The sequence below is a fragment of the Dendroctonus ponderosae genome, unplaced genomic scaffold (assembly GCF_020466585.1).
Source record: "Dendroctonus ponderosae isolate FM_Combo_2020 unplaced genomic scaffold, Dpon_F_20191213v2 Dpon_F_20191213_3, whole genome shotgun sequence".
Classification (NCBI taxonomy): domain Eukaryota; kingdom Metazoa; phylum Arthropoda; class Insecta; order Coleoptera; family Curculionidae; genus Dendroctonus; species Dendroctonus ponderosae.
The window spans coordinates 14,710,555-14,734,346 of record NW_026018508.1 but is presented as its reverse complement, the minus strand read 5'-3'; the positions used below and the strand labels follow the sequence as shown (position 1 = coordinate 14,734,346).

General features: G+C 35.5%; 4 protein-coding genes across 9 annotated transcripts in view; 2 read left to right on the top strand and 2 right to left on the bottom strand.

Annotated features, from left to right (window-relative positions):
* LOC109537506 (cysteine-rich secretory protein 2) overlaps positions 1-4,524 on the top strand; it is an 8,397-nt gene extending 3,873 nt beyond the window's left edge. The window contains exons 3-6 of the mRNA XM_048664809.1: positions 63-199; positions 300-445; positions 2,105-2,329; positions 4,258-4,524. Coding sequence (XP_048520766.1) covers positions 63-199; positions 300-445; positions 2,105-2,329; positions 4,258-4,504 — 755 coding nt within the window. The 3' untranslated portion in view covers positions 4,505-4,524. The remainder of the gene's footprint in view (positions 1-62; positions 200-299; positions 446-2,104; positions 2,330-4,257) is intronic.
* A 315-nt stretch (positions 4,525-4,839) lies between these two features.
* On the bottom strand, positions 4,840-7,086 carry LOC109537505 (protein catecholamines up). 2 transcript variants are annotated; one of them, XM_048664808.1, is made up of 6 exons: positions 6,896-7,086; positions 6,676-6,865; positions 6,413-6,615; positions 6,172-6,352; positions 5,722-5,979; positions 4,840-5,316 (listed from the first exon to the last, which is right to left on the bottom strand). In XM_048664808.1, the coding sequence occupies exons 1-6, from the start codon at positions 6,989-6,991 to the stop codon at positions 5,099-5,101; spliced, it is 1,146 nt and encodes a 381-aa protein (XP_048520765.1). In that variant the 5' UTR covers positions 6,992-7,086; the 3' UTR covers positions 4,840-5,098. The 2 variants fall into 2 exon arrangements, with proteins under 2 accessions (XP_048520765.1, XP_019759838.2); XM_019904279.2 differs by having other exon boundaries at positions 6,676-7,086.
* A 576-nt stretch (positions 7,087-7,662) lies between these two features.
* On the top strand, positions 7,663-10,712 carry LOC109537412 (probable 26S proteasome non-ATPase regulatory subunit 3). The gene is made up of 6 exons (XM_019904132.1): positions 7,663-7,990; positions 8,665-9,021; positions 9,075-9,452; positions 9,919-10,238; positions 10,295-10,412; positions 10,474-10,712. The coding sequence occupies exons 1-6, from the start codon at positions 7,812-7,814 to the stop codon at positions 10,592-10,594; spliced, it is 1,473 nt and encodes a 490-aa protein (XP_019759691.1). The 5' UTR covers positions 7,663-7,811; the 3' UTR covers positions 10,595-10,712.
* A 2,081-nt stretch (positions 10,713-12,793) lies between these two features.
* On the bottom strand, positions 12,794-23,494 carry LOC109537411 (arginine-glutamic acid dipeptide repeats protein). Of its 5 annotated transcripts, XR_007281047.1 has the most exons (10): positions 23,126-23,494; positions 21,694-22,290; positions 21,405-21,530; positions 19,496-19,645; positions 18,806-19,030; positions 18,529-18,755; positions 17,085-17,285; positions 16,199-16,528; positions 15,219-16,138; positions 12,794-14,342 (listed from the first exon to the last, which is right to left on the bottom strand). XR_007281047.1 is itself a non-coding variant. In XM_019904126.2 (9 exons), exons 2-9 carry the CDS (start codon positions 22,255-22,257, stop codon positions 14,303-14,305), a joined length of 1,863 nt encoding a protein of 620 aa, XP_019759685.2. In that variant the 5' UTR covers positions 22,258-22,290; positions 23,126-23,494; the 3' UTR covers positions 12,794-14,302. The 5 variants fall into 5 exon arrangements, 4 of the variants coding, with proteins under 4 accessions (XP_019759685.2, XP_019759687.2, XP_019759686.2 ...); XM_019904126.2 differs by lacking the exon at positions 15,219-16,138; XM_019904128.2 differs by lacking the exon at positions 15,219-16,138 and having other exon boundaries at positions 16,199-16,513; positions 23,126-23,493.
* Positions 23,495-23,792: the final 298 nt, after the last annotated feature.

The window sequence follows — 23,792 nt, the reverse complement described above, 5'->3', positions numbered from 1 at the left end:
TAGCCGCAAACGTCCGTGCCGTATAGCGTGAATAACCCTGTATAACTATACATGCATTTTAGGCCCGAAACTGATGGGAGATCATCTGCCTCTTCGGGCTATCACTCCCGAGCGACAGAGAGTAAGAAACAAAATTGTGATGTATCACAATTACTTTAGGTCAAGGGTTGAACCGAAAGCGAGCAACATGCTGAAAATGGTAGGCGTTTCGCTACTTTTCAGTATATTTAGTTACTTGTGGCTTCAAAAGAATATAAATTCACTGCCTAAACTTATTACTAATGAAGGTGTTTTTGAAGAAATGGCATAGAGGTGCAGCAAGAGACGCCCAAAGATGGGCTAACAAGTGCGAGTTTCTTGTTCACGATAGCGTAGAAGGTCGGCACGTCAGCGGCTATGGTTCTTGTGGGCAAAATATCTTCATCGCCAGCACCAAAGTTCCTTGGTAGGTAACTGAACTGTCATATTTTAAAATGTTATAAATTACCGCTAGAGTCCGTCCCTAAACGGAACAACGTCGTAGTTGCAACAATGATGTTGCAAGCCGAGATTCTTGGATCGAACTATGAACAAAAATTTCCATAGACCGACAAAGAACTTTCGTAATAAAAAACCACTTTTTATTATTTCAAGCAAAATAAATCATGAATAGTTGATTCCGTGACAAATTCGCAGGAGAATTTTTTTTTTTTTAGTTTAGCCATGTTTTAGCAGCGCTTTGAAACATCGTCTGAGTTACCGTTTTACATGCAACCAAAATGTATTAAATCCGTTTTAAACTGCGTCTTTTTGCAAACACTTGATACCTATAATCATTGCGATGTCGTACAGAATACAAAATTATAGCATTTATTACAAAAAAGAAAAAAATTATTTAACAAAAGCATGAAGGTAATGAGAAACAAATTTTGATATGGCAAAAAGGATATTCTCAAACTGAAACATGAAACCGGCGAAACAATAACAACAGGGAAGAAACCTGAGCTGAGCTTGAGATCAAAACGCGCATGTAAAATTTTGATTTTTGGCCGAAATTTTTCTCAGGGTGGGGGTCGATTTTTTGAAAATTTTTAAATTTTCTCAAAATGTCTTAAATTTTCCATCATTTTCATTTCAAGGACGCGGGGAATGTATTAAACTCATTGAAAGACTTGCTAGACGTTTCAGATCCAAAATAATAGACATTTTAAGCGTTTTTTGAACGTTTACGATCTTTATCCGACGATTTCTTCCTTATTATTGACCCAAACACTGTATAAATGCACATTTGTGACCTTCTTGTGTCGAAAGGAATCGATTGAGCTCAAAAAACACGCATGTGAAATTTTGATTTTTGACCGAMATTTTTCTAAGGGTGGGGGTCGATTTTTTGAAAAAATGAAAATTTTCTCAAAGTGTCTTAAATTTTCCATCATTTTCATCTCCCGGACTCGGGGAATGCATTAAACTTATTGAAAGACTTGCTAGAAGTTTCAGATCCGAAATAATTATTTCGGATCTGAATATATTCAGAGCCAATTTCGTTCCAAACTGTTGCAAATACGAATTTTCTTATAGACAGTGAACGTGTCGAGAATACGCTTTGCGAACAATCTGATGTTCTGTTTTGAAAATGAGTTAATCGCGGTAAAATTCGAAGTATTTTGTTCGGAAAATCGTCTTTTCGACCTTAACCGATTGCAATTTTCCGAGATGCAGTTTTTATGGAAAATCGTGCGTTTCTCCACAAATTTGAAAATTTTCAAATCGGCCCGATGTTAACAGTTACGCAGAAAATTTCCACATGCAAAAACCTTAAATCCATAAAAAAAAACATTGATAACATTTGTCTTGAAAATTGGTCTTTTCGACTTTCAAACTCTAATGACGGTCAAGATTCTCAACTGATTTCAAGTTTGCAAAATACGATTTTTAGACCAAACCACTAGTTTTACAATAAATTTTTAATGATCCAAATCGGACCCGCATTAAGAGAGTTACGTATCAAATGAATTAAGGATCTAAGTTAATAAAAACCTGCAAAGTTCTTTACGTAATTCAATTACGAAGTTTTTATTGTAAGCTGATAAGAACACTTTAATTTGGCAGTATTTCTTCGTTCAAGGCTCTTTGCAATCGAAACCTGGTGGCTTGAAAAGGATGCCTTCAAATTTGGGGGCAAAAATAACATGACGCTTGTAGGACACTATACACAGATGGTATGGGCTACAACACATGAAGTAGGATGTGGCCTTTCAAAATGCTATAGAATATTGTACGACAAAAATGGGAAAGAAATTGACGGAAGAACACGAGTTTTTTACAATTATATTTGCAACTACTGTCCGATGTAAGTTTAAATGTTATCCGTACCTAACTAACATTATCCTGCAAAAATTTGTCTAACTATACATGTTTATGTGTTAACCGTTATGTGGAATTTCAATGTCCATTATTCTCCAAGTTGACGCTTATTTTAACGTTAACAAGTAACGCGGCCATCTTTTACATTTTACTATGCAAATATCACCTTTGCGTTTAGTAAAAAGTACAGGAATCGTAACGATGAATGTATGGAAATTATACAGATAGAATTAACAATGCATATGGAAACAATGGCTTCTGAAATCATCTCTCATACCTAATGGAGTGATAATCGATCAAAAATAATAAAAATTAAAGAACTAATAGTTGGCTGTTGTACCAACAAAGTTCCAGAAGTTGTTGCCAATGTACAGGAAGGCACATGATTAACCAAAAGATCTAAAAGATTTACAACTGTAAACATGCACCATTAAATTCATTTTATTGTTGGGCAATAGTTAATGTTTACATCTACAACATCCTCAACAACAGCTACACGACACAAATGAATTGCTTTTAAGAAGCGTAAAATTTTGGGCATTCAAGCTCCATTTAATACAAAATATGTTGTCAAATCACCAACTGTACGAGTATTAATTTTATGTTCGACTCAAGTATCTCTTCGGCCTATTTTCAGTCAATTTACGCAGTAAATGAATCATAAAACTGTTCAATATTTCAATGCATATTCAAAAACATATTTAGAATGGAACAATATTCATGTTCCGCATGCAGATAGAAGATGATTTCAGCTTGGCAACTTAGTGAATCTTAGTACTAAAGTGCCATGAAAATCACTGTTACGACGACAAAGAAAGATTAATTTGCTATTTTCCCAATACTTAAAAGCAATACATTAATGATCATCTAATTTTCTACATGTAAATTGGATTCTTATAGTTATTAAGAGCTGGCAAATGTTTTAAACTTTTAGTACCTATAGCAATCCCCAAAATTGGCACATCTCGATTATGAGTATGAGTCGAGTTAAGAATTAAAAAATGTGCGCTTTCCAAAAATGTTTTCCACGATTGTTAGAACGCAAAAACCGCGGTTTCACGGGGGAACTTCATTTGAAATGGGGAATTGAACCGGAAACTTTTATTAAGAAAATCGAAAACATGACATGCAAACCTTTAGTATATGAAATTGGATTTAATATTGTAAAAGTATTGAGTTTTAATAAGCAGAAAATGTTATTTTTATTCGAATGAATCGAAAAGTGCCATTTTTCGAACAGAAGCGATGGTCGAAAAGAAACACTTTTCTTTTCTGTTCAATTGTTTTACTTTTATGCACGGACGCTTACGCGCATGTGCGCAAAAGTAAATGTGACAAATTGAACGCGTCACTGTCATAAAATATTTTAACGTATTTTCATTAAAAAGTAACCGGCAGGCTTTTAAAATGAATTACGTAGGTTTAGGAACTATTGATCATAATCTACTTTGAATTTGTAAACAGTTCAGTCTCAAAGTCGTTCAAACGGTCTATTTTTCTGCGCTCGCCGATKTTGCCGCATGCAAAACACGATTTTTTTAAATAGCGCAAATTTYATGCAAAATATGCATCTCATACAAACACCATACCGTGAAAGCAGCTCTGGGATTTTCAACACTCATTGTTTCACTTGTATATGCTTACAAAAGTACGCTTTTGAAAAATTACAAACGTCAAAACATGACAATTTCAAAAATGGCATTGACACCAAATTTTAAATATGAAGTTGACGGCTGTTGTTTTTATTTGTTTTAACTTATTATTCGTGCTATATCCTTTATTCGAATAAAAAAAATTGTTCGATACGGGGACGAAAAACCGTTTATCGAACTCCTGACGGATTGACAGCATCAAACGCCGTCGTGGTTCGAAAAACGACACTTTTCGCCCTTGCATCGAAAAGTACTATTTTAGTGGTAATCGTCCCGGTCGAACGTCGTTCCCTTACAAGTTGGGCAATCCATGCAGTTCCTGCAAAAAGCAATGCAGCAAGAAGCTTTGCCTTAATTCCTGTGATGTGTCAAATGTGTGGGGCAACTGCAGGGAGCTCAACAGGATTCATCCCACCTGGTTGTGCAGAAACCACACACCGCAAGGCAAGCATCGACATCGCAATTGTAGAGCAACATGCACTTGTGGAAATAGAATATATGACTTTTAATATACGCCGGTTTTCGCCCATATTAATTTGATTTGCCTTAACCCCATTGTSCGACAGATATTTTAATAGGGCTACMTCMTGTGGCAATCAACGAAAAATACCATAATTTATTCGTTAAGTGAGAAGTAAGTTWAGTGCTGCCGCAGCTWCACAWYCMCKKASTWGKGCKMSCTGGARKWKMAYTYASKWAAAATTGCACTKTMAATTGATATTAATAAATATTTTAACGGTTTCAGTGCGSAACTTTTAAGATTCATCACAATAAATTARATATTTTAATGTAAATTTKATGCAGTTTTYGTTTGAAACAAARTGGCGGATAAAAAATTCAAACATTACATTGCATACAATCTATTCTCTAAACGATGTATAGTAAAAAATTWAAGTTYTTAAAGCTTTAGATAAAACTATTAGATAATAATCAACGCATTGCTGCTATTTCAAATAAAGTTACATAAAAATGTTACAAAAATAGTGTAGAAACAATTGTCTATCTCAAGCTGAGACCTTGTACATTCTATAATATAATAATTTAATCAAAAAGTGATCATTTCTCTTGGTGGAAATTAAAACCTGCATACATTAACTTCACACTCATTCAAATTCAGCAACTAACACCATCATTCCAACGCCAAACAACATTGAAAATATTTGCAACAGACTATGTTTAATAGTAGGGTTTTTTTCATCGAGTAATTCAGGAATCACAGATACTAGCGCTATGTAAATAAAGCCTCCCGCAGTGAATGGAAGAACCCAAGATGCAGCCATAGCTCCAGCACTGTTTTGGGCAAACAGAGATATTGCGGTTCCTAAAACAGAAACAGCATTACAGAATGAATTAGCATTGCAGAGACATATTCTTGATGTTACGGCGAGCGCGGAAAACTAGAAGTAAAGCCCGTGTCCCATGCATCCGTTTATACGATTATACGAAAGTGTTTCTATTGGTTGGTTGATATCTGTAAGTTCGAACGACGACGGACGAATTGACAGATCTCCAACCAATAGAAACCCGTATCCCATGCATCCGTTTATACGAGTGTTTCTATTGGTTGGTTGATATCTGTAAGTTCGAACGACGACGGACGAATTGACAGGTCTCCAACCAATAGAAACACCTTCGTATCATCGTACAAACGGATGCATGGGACACGGGCTTTACTTCTAGGTACATTAAATAATATTGTGGCGTACAAAACAAAATAGATATTTACCTGCAACTGCGCCTAGAGCGGTAGATAATTGCAACAGCATAGCATTCCTTCTAGATACTCCACTTTGCAGCAGAATGGCAAAATCACCAATTTCGTGTGGAACTTCGTGCAACAATATTGTAATGGTCGTGACTATGCCAACAGTGTTTCCTGCCAAATAAGAAGAACCAATAGCCAAACCATCTGTGAAATTGTGGCTAAAATCTGCTGCGAGGTTTAGGTATCCAGTAACCTTCATTTCGCCGGTTGAATTTTCTCCTAGAAACAAGAGTGATGTTTAAAATAACGTTGTCATATTGGATAACAAAGTGTGAGTTTTAATAACTATATTAAGCGCTTTAATTTCGTCTCGCTTAGAACTGGCCAGAGAAAATGTTCCGAACTTGAACTGATCCTGAAGAAAATTGTGTTGAAAGGACGACAAAGAGGAGACTCGTCTTTCAATATTACCTGTAATTTCGGTTTCAGGCTTGCCACTTTTATCCTGTTTGTTGCCAGTGCTTTTCTTGGAATCCTTGTCTTTTCCTTTCGAAGGTGCATGAGAATGGCCGTGCCCGCCACCCTTCAATATTCTTACAATTTTTTCAACTACCAAAAATGCAACAATGCCGGCCAGCACCCAAAGTCCAACCTAAAAGAATATCATACATCAGAAAGAAGCAAATTAATATTTGAAGCTCGTATGACTTACTGACATATCATGCACATGTTCTGCCTCATCTCCACTACCATGGCTATGGCCATGACTATGACCATGTTCAGCTTCATGTTCTGCTACTGCTAGCGCAGCGTGGGGTATCAAATGCAGGAAGGCATCTCCAAGCAGTCCTCCAGATGCAAACGCCAATAATATTTTCAATAAAGGTGCATCCTTGTCAGCATTATTAAGAGGAACTAAGAAAAAAAACGTAAAAACTACACATGAAAAATAAAATTAATTCATCAGTTACTTACCTAAAAACAAAATCAAAAACGGGGCAGCACTGATAATAAATGTAGAGCCCATGGCATAGAACCACAACTCATTAGTGTTCCATGTGTGCGTCTTTGGTTTTGCATGATCTGTTGATTCTCTCTGTTTTTTGGCTTGCTCGTTTGCTGCCTGTGAGTATTTAAATGCTGGATCTTCACTGTGATCATGATGATCGTGATCATGATGTTCGTGTTCATGATGTTCGTGGTCATGCAAATGCCCATGTTGACAAAGACATGTCGCTATTAGTGAAAGCAGTATAATACATGAGAAAATAATAGTGTTGGATTTTAACATTTTTGTTACAGTTTTTCGATTTCTCTACTTGTAAATATGTTAGAAGACATGAATAATTTGAGGTTATGTTCTGTGGTTCAGAGTTCATGACCTTTATTTTCATGCGTGTTCGTGAGCACTCCCGGGGAATTTGTGTATTGCCGATTGCCTAAAATCGGTGTGAGTGCAAATTCTTAAGTCTAGACCTAGACCAAGCGAGTGACATTTCACATATGAAAAAATCTTATTATTATGTGCAAACACAGAATCAAGATTTTGGTAATCTGTGATACAGAAATAGGCTTGTGAATATCGAATTTGCTTTTCACCGATTTTAGGCAATCGGCAATACAAAACTTCCCCGGGTGTGCTTACGTTAACGCACGAGAATAAACGCCCTGAATTGAATGATGATGAAATTTAAGACATATGAAGCAGTATACATCACTACAGAACGACCTCACACAATTTATCCATATGAAATGTATAAATTGTGTAAAGTTATATTTTATTTTTATAATTCACATCTACGGAAGTAACATCATATTTGCTGGGTGCTGCTGGACACAGAAAATAGACTTAGGGATGCAAGCGCGCAGCATCAGGGAAAAAAAGAATTTGTATTTAATATAAAACTAAAGTAGTTTTATATTCAAAGGGCCACAGATCAAAGAGAGTATCCTCTGTGATCTGTGCATATAACTGACGTTAATGACAAGGTTTGCAACATTGCTGACTGACCATTACAAGACAAAATTTGACAGTTAACCCTGCTATCAGAGTGAAAGCTTTGTTTTTGGAATTTCATTTTGCAAATTCATTCAGGTTTTTAAAGGATACGATGGTGTTAGTCGACACTGATGTGGAAATGAAAAGTGCCGACAGCCCTGCCGGGCCTGAGGCTGGGGACAGCAAGAGAGACGCCGATTTGCAGAATTTACAGGAAATCAGGGAACATGCCAGGCAAATCGAAAAGGCAGTCTCCAGCAAGGAAAGCCGTTTTATTCTTAGAATCCTAAGGTAATCTACTTTACTTAATCTTATTAACACCACAATTTATTTCGTTAACATACATTCATAGAAAGTTTTGGTCTAAAGCATGCGATGCATTTCTGCAGCACTGTTTGGTTCAGAGGTCTGTCCCCTTAGAAAGAAATTTGTTCATATCCTATTATTCAGTGTGAATTTAAAATATGTATGTGTTTATATGTGAATATTTTCTCCGGGTGTTTATTGAGCCCATCATTATAAAGACCGATTACATCGAAGTTTACTGTAACAACTATATTGGATCTGCAAAAAGACTACTAACCCAAAGTATGTGAAGTTTTTCCTGTCGTTAAAACGTTAGTTTCAACGGAAAATGTTCAAGTATTTAATATGTGTGAAGTTATTAATTAAACAATCAATAATTTTTATCTTTTGGTGGACTAACATAACAGCTGAATATATTTGATATTGTTAAGTTGTTATTTACCGACAAAAAATAATAAAATGTTTAATCCCAGATCAGGACAAATTGGTAACAGGTACAGATACAGGGTAACAACGTTGATTTAATTGGTTGATATCACTTAAGTAATCTTTTTCTAGTGGCAACTATTTTTTTTTCGCTATTTTTATTATCTTTACTGTAACAAGTTAATAACAATATATATAGTTTAACCGCCCTCTTAATTGTGGTATCTTTATAGGTGTTTGCCTAATACACGAAGGAAGCTAAGTGGTGTAGTTCTGAGGAGCTTAATAGTCCAAATATACCCGGTTGCAGACAGAGAAGTGTTATTAACATTTGTGGAGGAGGCTACAGGAGAATTGGACAGTTCTCAAACCAGAACACGTTCTGCAACTAAGAGTCCTGTTCCAGAAGTGGATGCGTACATTCACCTGCTAATCTTGGTTAGATTGGTAGATACAAATAAATTAGAAGAAGCTTCCCGATGTTCTCAGGCATTGATGCTCAAAATTACTAGTCAGAATCGTAGAACAATCGACTTGGTAGCAGCTAAATGTTATTTTTATCATTCAAGAGTGGCTGAGTTAACAGAAAAGTATAATATGCCAACACAGATCAATTATTGCATAAAACTAATTAAATTTACAGGTTGGATACAATCCGAGCTTTTCTTCATGCTAGACTACGTACAGCGACTCTTCGTAATGATTTCGAAGGACAGGCTGTTTTAATTAACTGTCTGTTGAGAAATTATCTTCACTATTCCTTATATGATCAAGCCGACAAGTTGGTTTCAAAATGTGTTTTTCCTGAAACAGCCAGTAACAATGAGTGGGCCCGCTTTTTGTATTATTTAGGTCGAATTAAAGCTGCTAGGCTGGAATACAGTGTTGCCTATAAACATCTAGTGCAGGCTATGAGGAAGGCACCCCAAAATACTGCAGTTGGCTTCAGGCAGACTGTTCAAAAGCTGCTGGTTGTTGTCGAATTGCTGCTGGGAGATATACCTGAGCGGCAAATATTCAGGTAAGATTCTTAGTCTTAGATGCAAAACATTACCAACACTGATAGACAAAAAAATGACACCGATAAATTTGGGGAGGCATGTGTATGCCTACCAGAGTGTAAAGCCTGTGTCCCATGCATCCGTTTATACGATGGTACGATGATACGAAAGTGTTTCTATTGTTCGTAAGACGGCGGACGAATTGACAGATCTCCAACCAATAGAAACACTTTCGTATCATCGTATAAACGGATGCATGGGACACAGGCTTAAGTCTTTGGCCTCTCGTGTTGGGTGTTTTAGGGTTGGCGGCCGTTGAGTTGATGGTTGACTTTCTGACTCTTTTCTTTGATTTCGGTGTTTTGAATGCGTTGACCTGCGAAGCTGCTGCGAGATTCGTTCGTTCTCCTTGTTTTTCCTACCCATCTGAAAATCACCTACAAGGGGCGTTATCACACATTATTTACCTGATTTTTGTTGTTGTAGACAAGCTTCTATGCGTCACTCACTTGCCCCGTACTTCCAATTGACCCAAGCTGTTCGTATGGGCAATCTTCACCGCTTTGGAGAAGTTCTGGAGAATTTTGGACCTCAGTTCAGACAAGATCACACATATACTTTGATCCTGCGATTGCGCCATAATGTAATTAAAACAGCCATCCGAAGTATTGGATTATCCTATTCGAGAATTTCCCCTCAAGATATTGCCAGAAAGTTGGGTCTGGATTCGACCGAGGATGCGGAATTTATTGTGGCCAAGGCAATTAGAGATGGCGTAATCGAAGCTACTCTGGATCCTGAAGGTGGTATGTATGATTTCCTCACAAAATTCGTGCATTGAGAATTGCAATCATTTCAACAGGCTACATGAGGAGTAAGGAGAGCACCGACATATATTGCACTAAAGAACCGCAAATGGCGTTTCACCAACGAATATCGTTTTGTCTTGACTTGCATAATCAGAGTGTGAAAGCTATGCGGTAAGCGCGACATGAATATTATATAGATTTTTAATCGGATGAAACACACATGCTTTTATAGATATCCCCCGAAAGCATATGGCAAAGAGTTGGAAAGTGCAGAAGAAAGACGCGAAAGGGAAGCCCAAGACCTCGAACTGGCCAAAGAGATGGCAGAAGAGGATGACGATGGCTTCCCTTAGATAGATATTGTATCGATTTTTGCATCTGTTTATTGGAGTTAATTTAACCTACCTAATTATATTTAATACAAAAATAGTGTTGATTCTTAAATAAAACAATTTTTGGTTTAATAAAAAATCTTTTATTAATCTCAATTTAAGTTATCTGTCAGTCATACTGATTGTATTATAAATATATCAATATTTAAATATTAACTTGAATTAGTCATTATGTACAGTAGAATCTTGATAATGTACAGAGAATTCAAAGCAGATTCCCCAGCCTTATTGACTGTATTGTATTCACCTAGCTGTACAAACACATTAATATTGCTTCGAGTACGTAGATATTTAATTTTCTCTAGACTGCACAACAACTGATTATCAATATCACAAAATGCGAGAGTTGTTAGAAAAATATATAAAACTATTTACTAGCAGACGAAATCGTAATATGGCTTGGAAAATCTGTTTTGTTTTTTTCAACTCGGTTGTATCACTTTTTCATAATGTTCAAGAAATCGTTTTTCATTGCATGCCTGATCAACTCAGATACACTCTTAGAACAATTATTGTAATGGGTAATAATTATAAATAAATTATTTTTAGTTGAAACTGTTTTCAAAACAGCTTAGGTACATCCTAGATATCCCTAGGATTCGGAAGGAGACACTTGCCACGGGTACGTTTATTGCTCACTCTTGCTCAAAAATCAAGATATACATAAAAGTGATAGAACCGTTCCCTAGTTCATTAGCCTACATAATTTGACAATATTGACATAAAAAGTAACAAAATTCACAACAAAATAAATAAATGAAATAACGTGTATGGCAATTTAATCCTTCAACGATACCCAAAAAATCGGATGGCCATCAAATGTAAAGTGAGTTACTAATTTTATTTTTCCAAAAATGAGTCAACAAACTACATTTGATATTCGATAAAACATTATTTTCTATATTAAGGTGTGATAATGGTTTGCTATATTTTACTTTCTAGGACATTAAAAATTAGTCTTGCAAAGTAACTATAAAGATGCATTTCTTGAACAGTACTTTAGTAGGTATTAAAAGTCTATTATGTTAAACTTTGCTTTTACTCCTATACCATAATTCAAATAATTAAATAGATGCCATGGCATAAAAGTAAATTAGTTTACGCTTTGAGATTCCGATAACATAAAGCTTTAATGGGTATGTTGCCAAATAGAATTTAAAATATCTATATGTATAAACTACCTAAATAAAACATTGTGACGAATGCGTAAATATCGTATGGGGGTTGTAGCTTAGAAATTCATAGAACGAAAAATATGTTGTTCTTAAGATTTGCAGGTTGCGCTCTACAATTTAAACCATTTTCAGCAAATAGCATTTTGCAATTAAATTCTGGTTTAAAACCTGAATGTCCAGCACTACATGTTGATAAAATCCTTCTGTAGTTCCTCTAAAACTTCTTCACAAAATGTGTATTTATTTTTGAAAATTGCGCATAGGCAATATGAAACTAGGTAAATATAAACAGACGAATTTCAAAGGCTAATTGACTGTAACTGATGCTTCTTTAGCAAAATGTTTTATTGAATCAATTGTTAGTAATTATTTAATCAAGACACAACTCTGATCTAAAGCTGGGTTCTCATTAGTCCGGAATGCGAAAACCCTTCCGACCAATCAGAAGTTTGTCGGATGCGTTAGCTCCGCCCAAATTTTAATATGTATTTGCTAAGAATGTGAAAACCTAGGTTATCTCCAGTGAAGGGTTATGTTGAGGGGCGTCTATTCGACAGTCTTTCATTTTGATGTCTTTGTTTCCTTCTTTTTAGAACTTACAAAGACAAAAGCAGATTTAACTTTTGGTTTCCAACGTTCATTTCATGCGCCTCAAAATACTGGCAGGAAAAAATGTAGAAAAGAGTTGTTTCGTGTCACGCTTCCCGAAAGATATGCCAACACTGTCGGCGGAATGCGGAAAAATAATCGGAATACACGCTAATAATAATAACTGCGTGAATTTTTCCGCAAAACATTCCGGACCCATGAGAACCAAGCTTTACGCGCAATTTGTAATCATACAATAATTGTATGTGGTTTAATTTTTGGTAAGATAAATTTTATTAACCAAGAAAAAACGGAAAAGTGGGTTTGTACATACTGCAAATCGTGTGTAATGCTGAAAACCGACCAATACGACGTACTAAATAAAAATACACTACACTAACAAATACAATTATCTTTAATGACAAACAATTTTCACCATCATTTAAAACTAACCAATCAGTTTCAAATCATTAGTTCATTGAATCGACTAAAACTGAACGACATTATCGAAAACATATATTAAATAGACACTAATTAAAGCTGGACATCAATTAAAAACAGATTATGCTCCCCAATCACAGCAATAAATAAAAAAGGGTTTTTACTCTATAGTACAGGGAGCCTGTGGTAAAATCCATTTTTATTGCCAACTCGATGCTTGGGGCGAAAACAATGACTTTTTCGGTCAGTATTGAATCAGAAATGTTATTTCCATTTTCTTTTTTGTTCATATGTACTTATTAATAACATTAGCAATCATTGCAACCATTTAAAGTGCAACTCATTAAAAATTAAATATAGTTCATTTACTGTTTACGCCACAAGAGCAATAAAAAATGACTAAATGTGGCAAGTAAATAAATCCCTTTATTGCTCTCTCAAAAGATACGAATTACAGAAAAAATTCTTACGCTTTAACGCGAAACTGCCATAAGGTTTGTGTCAGATAAGAGCATAAGCGAGGTTAAAGAAACTATATAATAAATGTAATAATTTATTTTATCAACATTGATTAAGTATAAAAGAGATTAAAAAGTTAATTGGAAAGGATAAAATTATTTAGTTTTCCCCCGTTTTCACAACAAATTCAACTGATTGGCTACAAACATGTCAAAATCGACTTGAACGCCCCTTTATATTAAATTTACCACAAAAAAAGGTTAACATACAATAAAGTACATATTATCAATTCGGAAAGGAATCATTTCTTAAAAAGTGCCCTTTAACTTTCACAGCGTTTAATATTATACATATATAGTTTCGTTCGCGTGAACAAAAGTAGTATTTTCGTCTGTGAGCATACATAACGACAAGAAATGTTTTGCGCCCAAGAAACTGATTTTTGCAGATGCGTAATGAACGAATAGATACATACCAACAAACAAGATTACAATTCTTTAAAACATGTATGTGATATGGCTGTCTTAAATGTCATATTTAAAATTTAAGCTGTATTTATTTTAACAATAATGCAAAGTAGGTATAATTATTCTGTTGCTTATATTGGATCGGAAGCTTCAATTAGATCTTTAGCTCATAAATATTACTTTAACTGTAACATACGATATGTATCGTGATGAAACATTTCGATAACATTCCCAATTCACGTACTTAATATATGCAAGCCGAACAACTGAAAAAGTAATACTGATTATTCCAGACAGTTGAATTTTGCATGTAGTCGAAAATCATTCAATCCAATTGAATTCACAGCCAACCGAGAAAACCATATATTCTCACCCTCCAACCTGCTTCCTTCCACATGAATTAACCACATTTGGTCATAGACAATTAAAATTAATAAAATTTCAAATCTTATGCGAACAGTCTATCTCACCTTCTCAGGTATTATTTACACTGGTCTATGTGCACATTCCTTCTATTTATGGGGTTTGTACTCCCTTTTTCATTTCTCGTTATCCGAGTTAACTGGACTAAAATCGATGCTGAAATACATGGAATTTATAGAAAAATTATGTACATATAACATCAAACAGTACAGAGTGCAAATTAAATCCAATCAATTTGATATATACTCTTTTTACTATAACTTTGGTCGCACGTCATCAGTGACGAAATTTGACTACCAACATAAACACAATTCGCAAGCTCAACTACCGATGGTGACGCTGCGAAACGTCAAATTAATCGTTGTCGAGTGACAGTTGAGACTTGTTTATTTATTGGAGTTGATGACATTTTATTGACAACTGTTTCTATTTCTTGATTGGAACAAAATAAATCACAATCAGATGTCAACAAAACAAGTGTCAAATTACTACTTAACTTGTAGTTATAATTTTAGCCACCAGGGGGCTTCTGGACTTGAACTCGCGAATTATGCATGAAATTTGTGTGATAAGTCGAATCTTTTTTGTTGTGTTTTGGGCATTGCAGAACCTCAAGCAATCATAAAATACCAAAAAACTTTAGAATACTACATCAAAAAATTGTTTTTTACACAAAAACCGGTAGAATCTCTTCTGTCTTATACATCGTTGAATTCGCTATTAAAATGGCCATCGAATACGTTATGTAGGTACTTTATTCGGACCATATGAACAATTTGGAATACATTTTCATAGACACCATCTTCTACAGCTCGAAAAGGTAGAGCAATTTCTTCAAGTAAACACATAGTAAAGAAAAACGATGAATTTAAATTGTAGATTTTTTCGAAATACATCAAAAAAATAGTTTACTACTTGTGGTGAACTAACTATTGAAATAACGACAAATCATATTAACAGTGATTAGGATTATATTTGCACTCTGAATATAACGCTGTTACGGCAAAAAAGTAATTCGACTACAGTACTTACTACTGAATAACGAAACAATAAATAATAACTTGCCCGATTAATGTGAGAATAAGATATCATTATGGTGATGATTTCAGTTTCCTTGCAAAATGAACGAACGGATTTGCATGTTTTGTTTGCACTGCTAATTTAAATGTATGACTAAACAAAACTTTTTTTTACTGTATTTGAAGGTGTACATAAACGGCAGGGTCAGTGCTTACTTGCTTCTTGCGTAATTTTTGCAATCTCAATGAATTATTTCACGTTACGGATTTTATTCAATTAATTGCTAGCTACATAAAACTATATGATTTTTTGCGGTTCAAATGTAAAATTTTATTCGAATTTATTAAGTAAATCTGTTCAGTTCATATCCGATCAGACGTTGTTTTACACGTTGTTTTACGTATAGTAATAATGTTAGCTTGGCCGACAGTCTAACTATATTGGCTATTTTTGTGTGCTTAATTATAATTATTCTAGATAGTAATCGAATCATTAGTTGCCTCTTCACGAAAAGTGTTTCCAAGCACTAATTCACCTTTTTACACCCAATACATTTTGTTACCATAAACCCATCCGGAAATTGCTTCTGAGGTGTTCTGAGCTAGCAAACAAAACATCTAAACCCTATTTGTTCCATCACCCTGTATATTGAATAGCACGACCAGCACACATTTGAGAAAAGTTCTTCAGGTTATCATTTCCAGCAAAAAGAATTAATTAGTGAGACGCACAGGGCCAACCAGTATTTCAACTTTGAAAAGCGTGTCCAGTTTCAATAATTAATTTTAATACAAACTACTAAACAAAGTAATAATCTAAGGTAAATTTTGTCAAAATGCTGTACGGGACCACTAAGCACTAACCCGAAAACATTACTTTAAAAATAATATATAAGCTAAAGAACTAAATGCAGCCTCTTGCTCTTCTACCGGCTGTGCAAAAATACAAAACAACACTAATTACTGCCACATAATAAACTACGTTCTTCTTACCTATATGTATTTTTCTGGGTGATATCGTCGATGTTCCGTTCGGGACAATCTTGGCCCAGATGACCCGTAGCACCACAATTGTAACACCCAGGCGGTTGGTTCCTCAAAGGTATCGTATTAGTTGGTGGTTGAGGAACCTGGGGTGGATGGGGGTAACTCGAATACATTAAAGAGATATAAGGTATGGTGTAGGAGTATGATGGAGGAATAGTTTCGCTGCCAGTGGGTTGAGCCCCCTGGAAAGGTTGGTTAGTGGCAGTCTGGAACTGGTTGAATACCGTTGTTGGCGGTCGAAAATTAGGAGATGCATAGAACCTGTAAGGAAGGTCACTATCGAAGAATTACTCTGCCACTTAAATGGATTAATTGTTAATAATCCAAATTTGCAATGTTATTTTGCATGTAAATGAGTATAAATTGCAACCTAATTACATCATTGTCATCTCATTTAGACAAAAAAAAGTTACCAAAACTTGAAAAATGGTTAATATAACAATTGCACATGATAGTTTAAGGGTCCGAGGTGTAAAAGCGCGATAAAAAAGATTCATAACTTTGAGCCTGGCACCAAATTAAAAAAAGGTACTTTCCTTAAATGTATGGCATGGCATGATTGGGGATACTTTTTTATTGTTACATAAATAATTTAAATACTGTGTTTTTGATCTACTTTTTTGCACTTTCCAGCATTTTGCAGCCAATATTACAAATCTACGGATTTTTTCCGCGAAATAAACAAAAATTCGTTTTTCAATTTTTCGGTCTACTTTCAGTATGCAATTAAAACGAGTGACGCCTATGTTGAATCAGCGTGTATCATTTTAACTGAACCAAGTGTTTGAAATAATCTAAAACAAAAAAAACGAATTCGTTAAACAATATCTACCTTGCATGAGCAATTGGGGCATACGCAGGATAAGTAAATCCATGTGGCGGTGGCGGCGACGTCGTATCTCCAAATGGAGTTAAAAAGTTTGGCACTCCGTTCATACGACATTTATCAATAGGCCCTCGATTAGACTGAGTTGATGTGGTAGATGCTGGCGCTATGTTGGAAGGGGTATCAGGAGGTGTTTGAAGAGGACTACTAAAAAATAATGTAAACCTATTAGTTGAAGGCAATTGCTTCTAGTTCGCAGCTATTAAAAAAAGTTATATTTAAAACAATGTTCACTTTATGCCGCTTCGTGCAAACCTACTTGTGTTGTGCAAAGTTTGATGTTGGGGGGCCAATATAGTACTCATACTCCAAAACCTGGAAAACCGCCCCATGAAGCAATGTCATATCGTCCAATACCACTACTACCAGTTATGTTCAAACTATTTGAAAAACTTCTATTGAAAAGACTAAAACCAATATTTGAAGCTCAACCGATTATCCCGGATCATCAGTTCGGTTTCAGGAATCAACACTGTTCAATTAAGCAAGTCCATAGAAGCGTCAATTCCATAGAAAATTGGCTAGAAGAGAAGAAAATTTGCTGAGCTGTATTCCTGGATGTTGCACAGGCTTTCGATAAAGTCTAGCACGAAGGCTTGATCCATAAACTTGAAAAGTTGCTTCCGGTTCAATACTCACAAATATTGAAATCGTACGTAACTGAGCGGTACTTCAGAGTCAGACAAGACAATGCTTTCTCTGATCTACAAGAAATTCAAGCAGGGGTTCCACAGGGCAGTGTATCTACTATACACATCTGATCTGCCAGTAAGCTCTGATGATGTCAGTGTGAGTGGGGTTGAAGAAGAATTACGTCAAGCTACTGTTGCTGATCAAAATGTTGTTGCTAGTGTCTAGTGAAAAACTCCAAGCAGCTATAGATGAGGTTCAACGTTGGACCGTGAAGACCCATCACATTAAATGAAAAGAAATCGATCCATATCGACTTCACCAACAAACGTATATATAAAAAAAGGAAACCTACATAAAGACTTAGTAGGGTATAGAAACAGTAGATAACGTAAAAGTAATGCACATAATCATGAACAGCGACTCCATCAGCATGTGAATCCTGAGGCACTCAAGCTCCTGGATAATGCGGTCATTCCGAGAAGACTCAAAAGAACTAAACCATTCGAACTGGTTTAGAAGGCAAGAATTTGTGAGAGAGAGTACATGTCAAACCGATATACTATAGCATCACAGACAGAGTGACTATCAGAGGATGTGTGAGCTTGATGTTTTTTAATGTAGTAGATTAAGTTAAAGACAAATGGCTTATTAGTATACTGTTTCTAACTTTGCATATCCAATCAGTAAATATGAAAAGAAAAATAAGCAGAACCAGATAAATTTCTCGAAACATTATAACGAATCCAGTAGAACTTACCTGCTACTGGACGAATGATAATGCGAACTTTCGTCTGTCAACGACATTGAATGCAGTTGATCTGCAATCGAACTACGCATATTCGTAGAGGTAGGGTAATTGGAAGCTATCCGCAATCCATTAATTTGCTTCCCCTCCGAGTTAATGTTGGCGTTAGTCATCCACGGATTCAGCGAAAGAGGAGGTGGATGTTTTTGCAACGAATCTTCGATTAAAACGGGGTTGAGCTAAAAGCAGTCAAGTTATTTTTCATGTATCAAGTTGGTCCATTGCTTACCTCTTCGGTTTCGTGCAGTTGGTTGCTCGATTTAACCATTCCATAGACCGGAGAGGGATGATCTGAATGTCCCATTGGAGGGGGCGGACCTAAAGATTCTATTGAAATTGGCATTCCTGGCAGTACAGAAGCCACTGGTATAACCGATGGCAATTGAGAAGTTATGGTTGATGGAAGCCCGGACGGTGTCCCAACACTGGGGTGGTTTCCGGATGGTATGGACACCTGTTAGACATTTCACATTTAAATCAAAATTGGACACGCATGTTACATGTTACAAATAAGCTGAATTTGCCGAAAACAAACGACCAAAATATCTTCATAAAACTCATACATTAATTATGTATATTCGCATTATTACTTCCAGAAGAATCTCTAGTTAACAAAACAACTTAATATACAGGATACAGGAGGTCCCAATGATATTAATTAAATTAAGCGGCGTTGCAGATAGCAAACGCGCATATTTTAAAAGTATTCACCATTATATGGGATCGGCCATAAAAGATGCAGCGCAAAAAAGTAGTTTTTTCTAATAACATACTTTATATTTCATTGTATTTTTTAAGTCTGTTAAGTAAAGCGCAATAACTTTTTGTAAAGAATATCAAATAAGTTGAAAGATTTAAAAGCAAACCCTATATTTTGCAATATAGGCGCGTTGACTGATATTGTGAAATTGATACTCACTATCTGTGTAGTCGATGCTACCATTGGGAACGGTGGAGCCCTAGTAAGAGGGCGGGGTGAACCGCAGCGCGACTGACTCGGTGAATTGACTAGTGGAGACGCGGTGGGTTGAGGAGGTTGAAGAGGATGTTGAGATGAAAACGGCGGTACCTTAACGTCAAAACTTCTAATAAAGACAATTGCTAGCAAATTACAAAGGGCTGTTTTTCCACGAACTATTGCATAAATGTATCAGATTTAATATAACGGAATAACTAATAATTTTACATATACTTGTTACCTTCTGTTTCTCCAAACGTGTTTATCATTTGTAGCTCCGTCAAAGTTATAAAGATTTTAAAGCACAGCAATTAATTAGTAAACATGTTAAAGCAGAATCCTGACGCATCTGAACTGCTCAACAAAATAAACGCTACACAGCCAAAATTGCCCTAATTTTGGACCTGGATAAATTCTGATTGCTTCGAGCGATTCTATTTCTGTTGAAAGCGTTATTTAGTGTAACTCTTTTTTGGTTAGTGAGTGTTTTTGCAAAAAACAGTGCTTCAGAGAAAATTTCTACAGGGTGGCAACTAAAAAAATGTAAAACTGCGAAAAGTTCGGCACGCTCCTAGTTGGAGAAAAGAGTTTTCACCGATCTCAACACCTAAAGTTTAAATATAAGCCAAATAGCTCAAAACGGTTTTCGAATTTTTCGGTCATATCTTTGTTGCTTGACAGGTTGGTCTCAAAAAAACAACTTTTTGGTTTAGCAGCGATAATTTTTCCGCTCTTAGTCCAATTTTCACTAGCTTGAGCTCATGTTGAAGCTAAAACTTGATAAACCATACGAAAACACAATATTCAGGATTGCATAAAAAATTACTCGGGAAATTCGGGAAGAAGTTAAGTTACTTTGATCATTCATGCGACCCGCATTAATGGTTTTTGTCTGAATTCGACTACGAAGTTCTAGCGTCAATATGAGGCTTAGATTTGGTTAATCGGTTCAAAATCAAAATTATCAGTGCAATACCAAAAAGTTGATTTTTTTAAAACCACTTGGTAAATAAAAAATCTTAATTCTCGTGGTGTTGAATTCAAATAAACACGTTTTTCTGTCCAACTAAGAGCTTGTGAAACTTTCACCAATTTTACATTGTTTCATTTGCCACCCTGCAGACACTTTATCTAATGCAATAACACGCACTAACCAAAAAAATGCACTGCAAGCTGAAATCAAATCGCTCTCAGCAATCAGAATTTATCCATTTCCAAAATTAGTGGAAATTTGTCCGTGTGTCTATTTTATTGAGCGATTTTGAGAATTTTCACAATCACCCGGACTTGGCAAGCAGTATAATTCGTTGAGGTCGAGAATATATAAATTTAAGAGAAAACAAGTTAACATTATCGAACAATTATACAAAGTATATCGAACAATTGAAATTGAAACACCGATAAGGAGGCATTAAAAATATGATTTGTAATCGGTGAATATATGAGTCGAACACACACCGAATAACTTATAATAATTTGCATGCATGTGGGCGTTCCTGATACAGGGTGTTCCATAAACATACCGACATAAACAAATACCCACAAATGAAGAATTTGTGATAGAGCTGAAATTTAAAAAATTATAATTTTTCCCAACAAACTCGTGCAGTTTTTACGATGTGCTGAAACTTTGAAAATATCTTCTAACCAGCCATCAAAAAGTAGAGGCTTAAATAAAGAGATGCAAGTGACTGAAAATACGTTTGCATTTTTTTTCCTTAGAAGAGTTCGGTTTAAGAATCGATTCAGATATCAGAAGATCCCACGGCTTTTTTGCTAAGCTAAACTTTATCCGAACTTCTTCAATATAATTGCCGACCACGGGGCCTTTTTTGAGACCGATATCACCAAATACAAAGATTATACATACCTCTGCAGGTGCTCCGCAGGTCAAACCATGCCATCCTACCCTAAGATTACCAATATTATCTAGTTGATGTGGAAGTCCAGGAGGATGCATAGGTATTGCGACCGGTACTTGAGTGTTTTCATAAACCTAGGCAAAGATTTATCAATTAACGACATTCAATTTTAGCTTTTAAATCTTTTCTGAGTCAAATAGTTTTTGTCTAGTTCAAAGGATTAAAAGAAAGTAAATAGTGTGGGGGTAGACAAAAAGGAAGCAGAGATGCAGGACGCTGATAGAGTTCCATAATTACCTTGTTATTCCTGTAAAAGCTTGGATACTCAAATCCCGGGGGGTATCTGTAAGTACAAGACTTATTAGATCTGCTATCCCGTAATTCATACAGCCGCACTAGTATACGATTGTAAAACTGTTTTTGATCAAAACTAAACGCAGGATGTCTAGTTGCCATCGTATACAACAGCAATAGTTCATTTTGCACTATTTCGTTTTTTTCTTTCACAACTAGTTCTTCAATATAGTCTGTCCTTAAGAAATTTTTCGAATACCAATTAGCCACATTGTAATTTCTCGATTTCAGCAAAGAGACATTTATCAGCATCAAATGCCGTATATTTTCCTCATAAAGAGTGCGATCCTTTAAACTAGTGTCCTTCTCGAGCTTCTCGTAATCATTTGCAGCTAAAGCTCGTTGCCGTAACGCTTGATAGCTATGCTTCCCGGTTTCTTCCAGGAAACTGCCTACGAATCTCAACTCAAACGGTAAACACATATTTATCAGTTCACATAACATATCTATCCTTTTATAACTTTCCAAGTCCTGAAACCATGTCAATATATCTTCTTTACACACCATTTCAGGAACACATTGATGTCACAAGCCAATTTTCTGAAAATAACAGGAAAATATATTAATCAGATGTTTTAGAAATTACATTGTATACAGGGTGGATTCTTTTGGACTATAGTGTGTATGACATTTTCGAAATGTTTTTGAGCTTATATGCCCTGAAAAATTAAAAATTGACCACCCTAAAAGCTTCTAATTTAAAAGCTTTTTTATAAAAAATAAACAAGCAGAATGACTATATCAAGTTTAAATACCTAAATAAATATTTGAGTAAACCTGAAGTTAACTTTAGAGGAATAAGCAACATTTTTGTTGCAACTATGTTTGCCACATTTGGAATATGCAGCTACTCATTCAGTCCAGACCACTCTGCATCTGTTGTCCGAGGAATAATGTGGAAAAGACAAGTGTGTCATTAACTGCACTAAGTTTTCTATACCCAAATTTATTGTTATTGGTTATTTTAAAACACTATTTCTTAACTATTTGCTTTGGTTATTATTAACAGAGTCGGGCACCAGAAACGAGTACCTACTGACCGACATATGTATGTACGTGTAAAATAGGTTCACCCAAACACATTGCATCTACATGCGGTCGTCTTTAAATTATGTTACTATTGGTTCTGGAATTATTCTCGCTCTTTATTGCTATACAAGTGGCTGAAGACGATTGATATTCAGCCGAAATATGTGGGTTCAACTGGCACTTTCGCACTTCAGAGCAGAGGTGGACCAATTCACACTAGATAGAAACGTACTTAGCTAAGACAATGCTTGCTTCCAATATAAGCAGCTGTTGCAAATCAAAAAATCCCCGATATTAAATATCAGTACTTGTGCCTTACAATGACATAACCTAGAATTATACTTACGTCTGCTGCATTCAGGAACATAATAAAATGCTATAACTGTTTTGATGCACATCAGTTTCCCTCAATAGCTTATTGCTATGACATTATGCTTCGAAAACTGTACGAAAGAGCAAAACGTAATATAATTTCGATTCGTATTCCCAGCACCTAATGTCCACACTGACACTGACTCTGAATGGAAATCAAAAGCCTTATTCAGAGAACTTCGACTGCGATTGCATTACGATTACGCCCGTTTTTCACAGAAACTATTCATCGGTTAATTATTCTATATTCTAACACAAACTCGATTCTCCAGAAAATATAGGCATTCAAAGCAAGTGAAGTGCATAGATGAAGACAACTAGGTGAAGTGTACGACACAGATCACAGAGGTTACTCTGTGATCTGTGGTTACTTTTCAGCTCTTCAGCTCTTCACTTTGTTAATGGTGGGCAAGCAAAGGATTCTACAGATATTAAAAAGTTCATAAAAATCGCCCAGAATCTTAGACAACGTTGAAAAGCACTCGTACACACAGAAGATAAAAACTAAGAAGAATATTAGTGCAAGAAGCAATAAATTCTTGAATAAGCCCTATGAAACGTGAACGGTTGAAAACTATAAGATAAACCGTTATTAGTAAATAGAAACATTTTGTACATGATTTACCTGAGAAAGTTTTTAC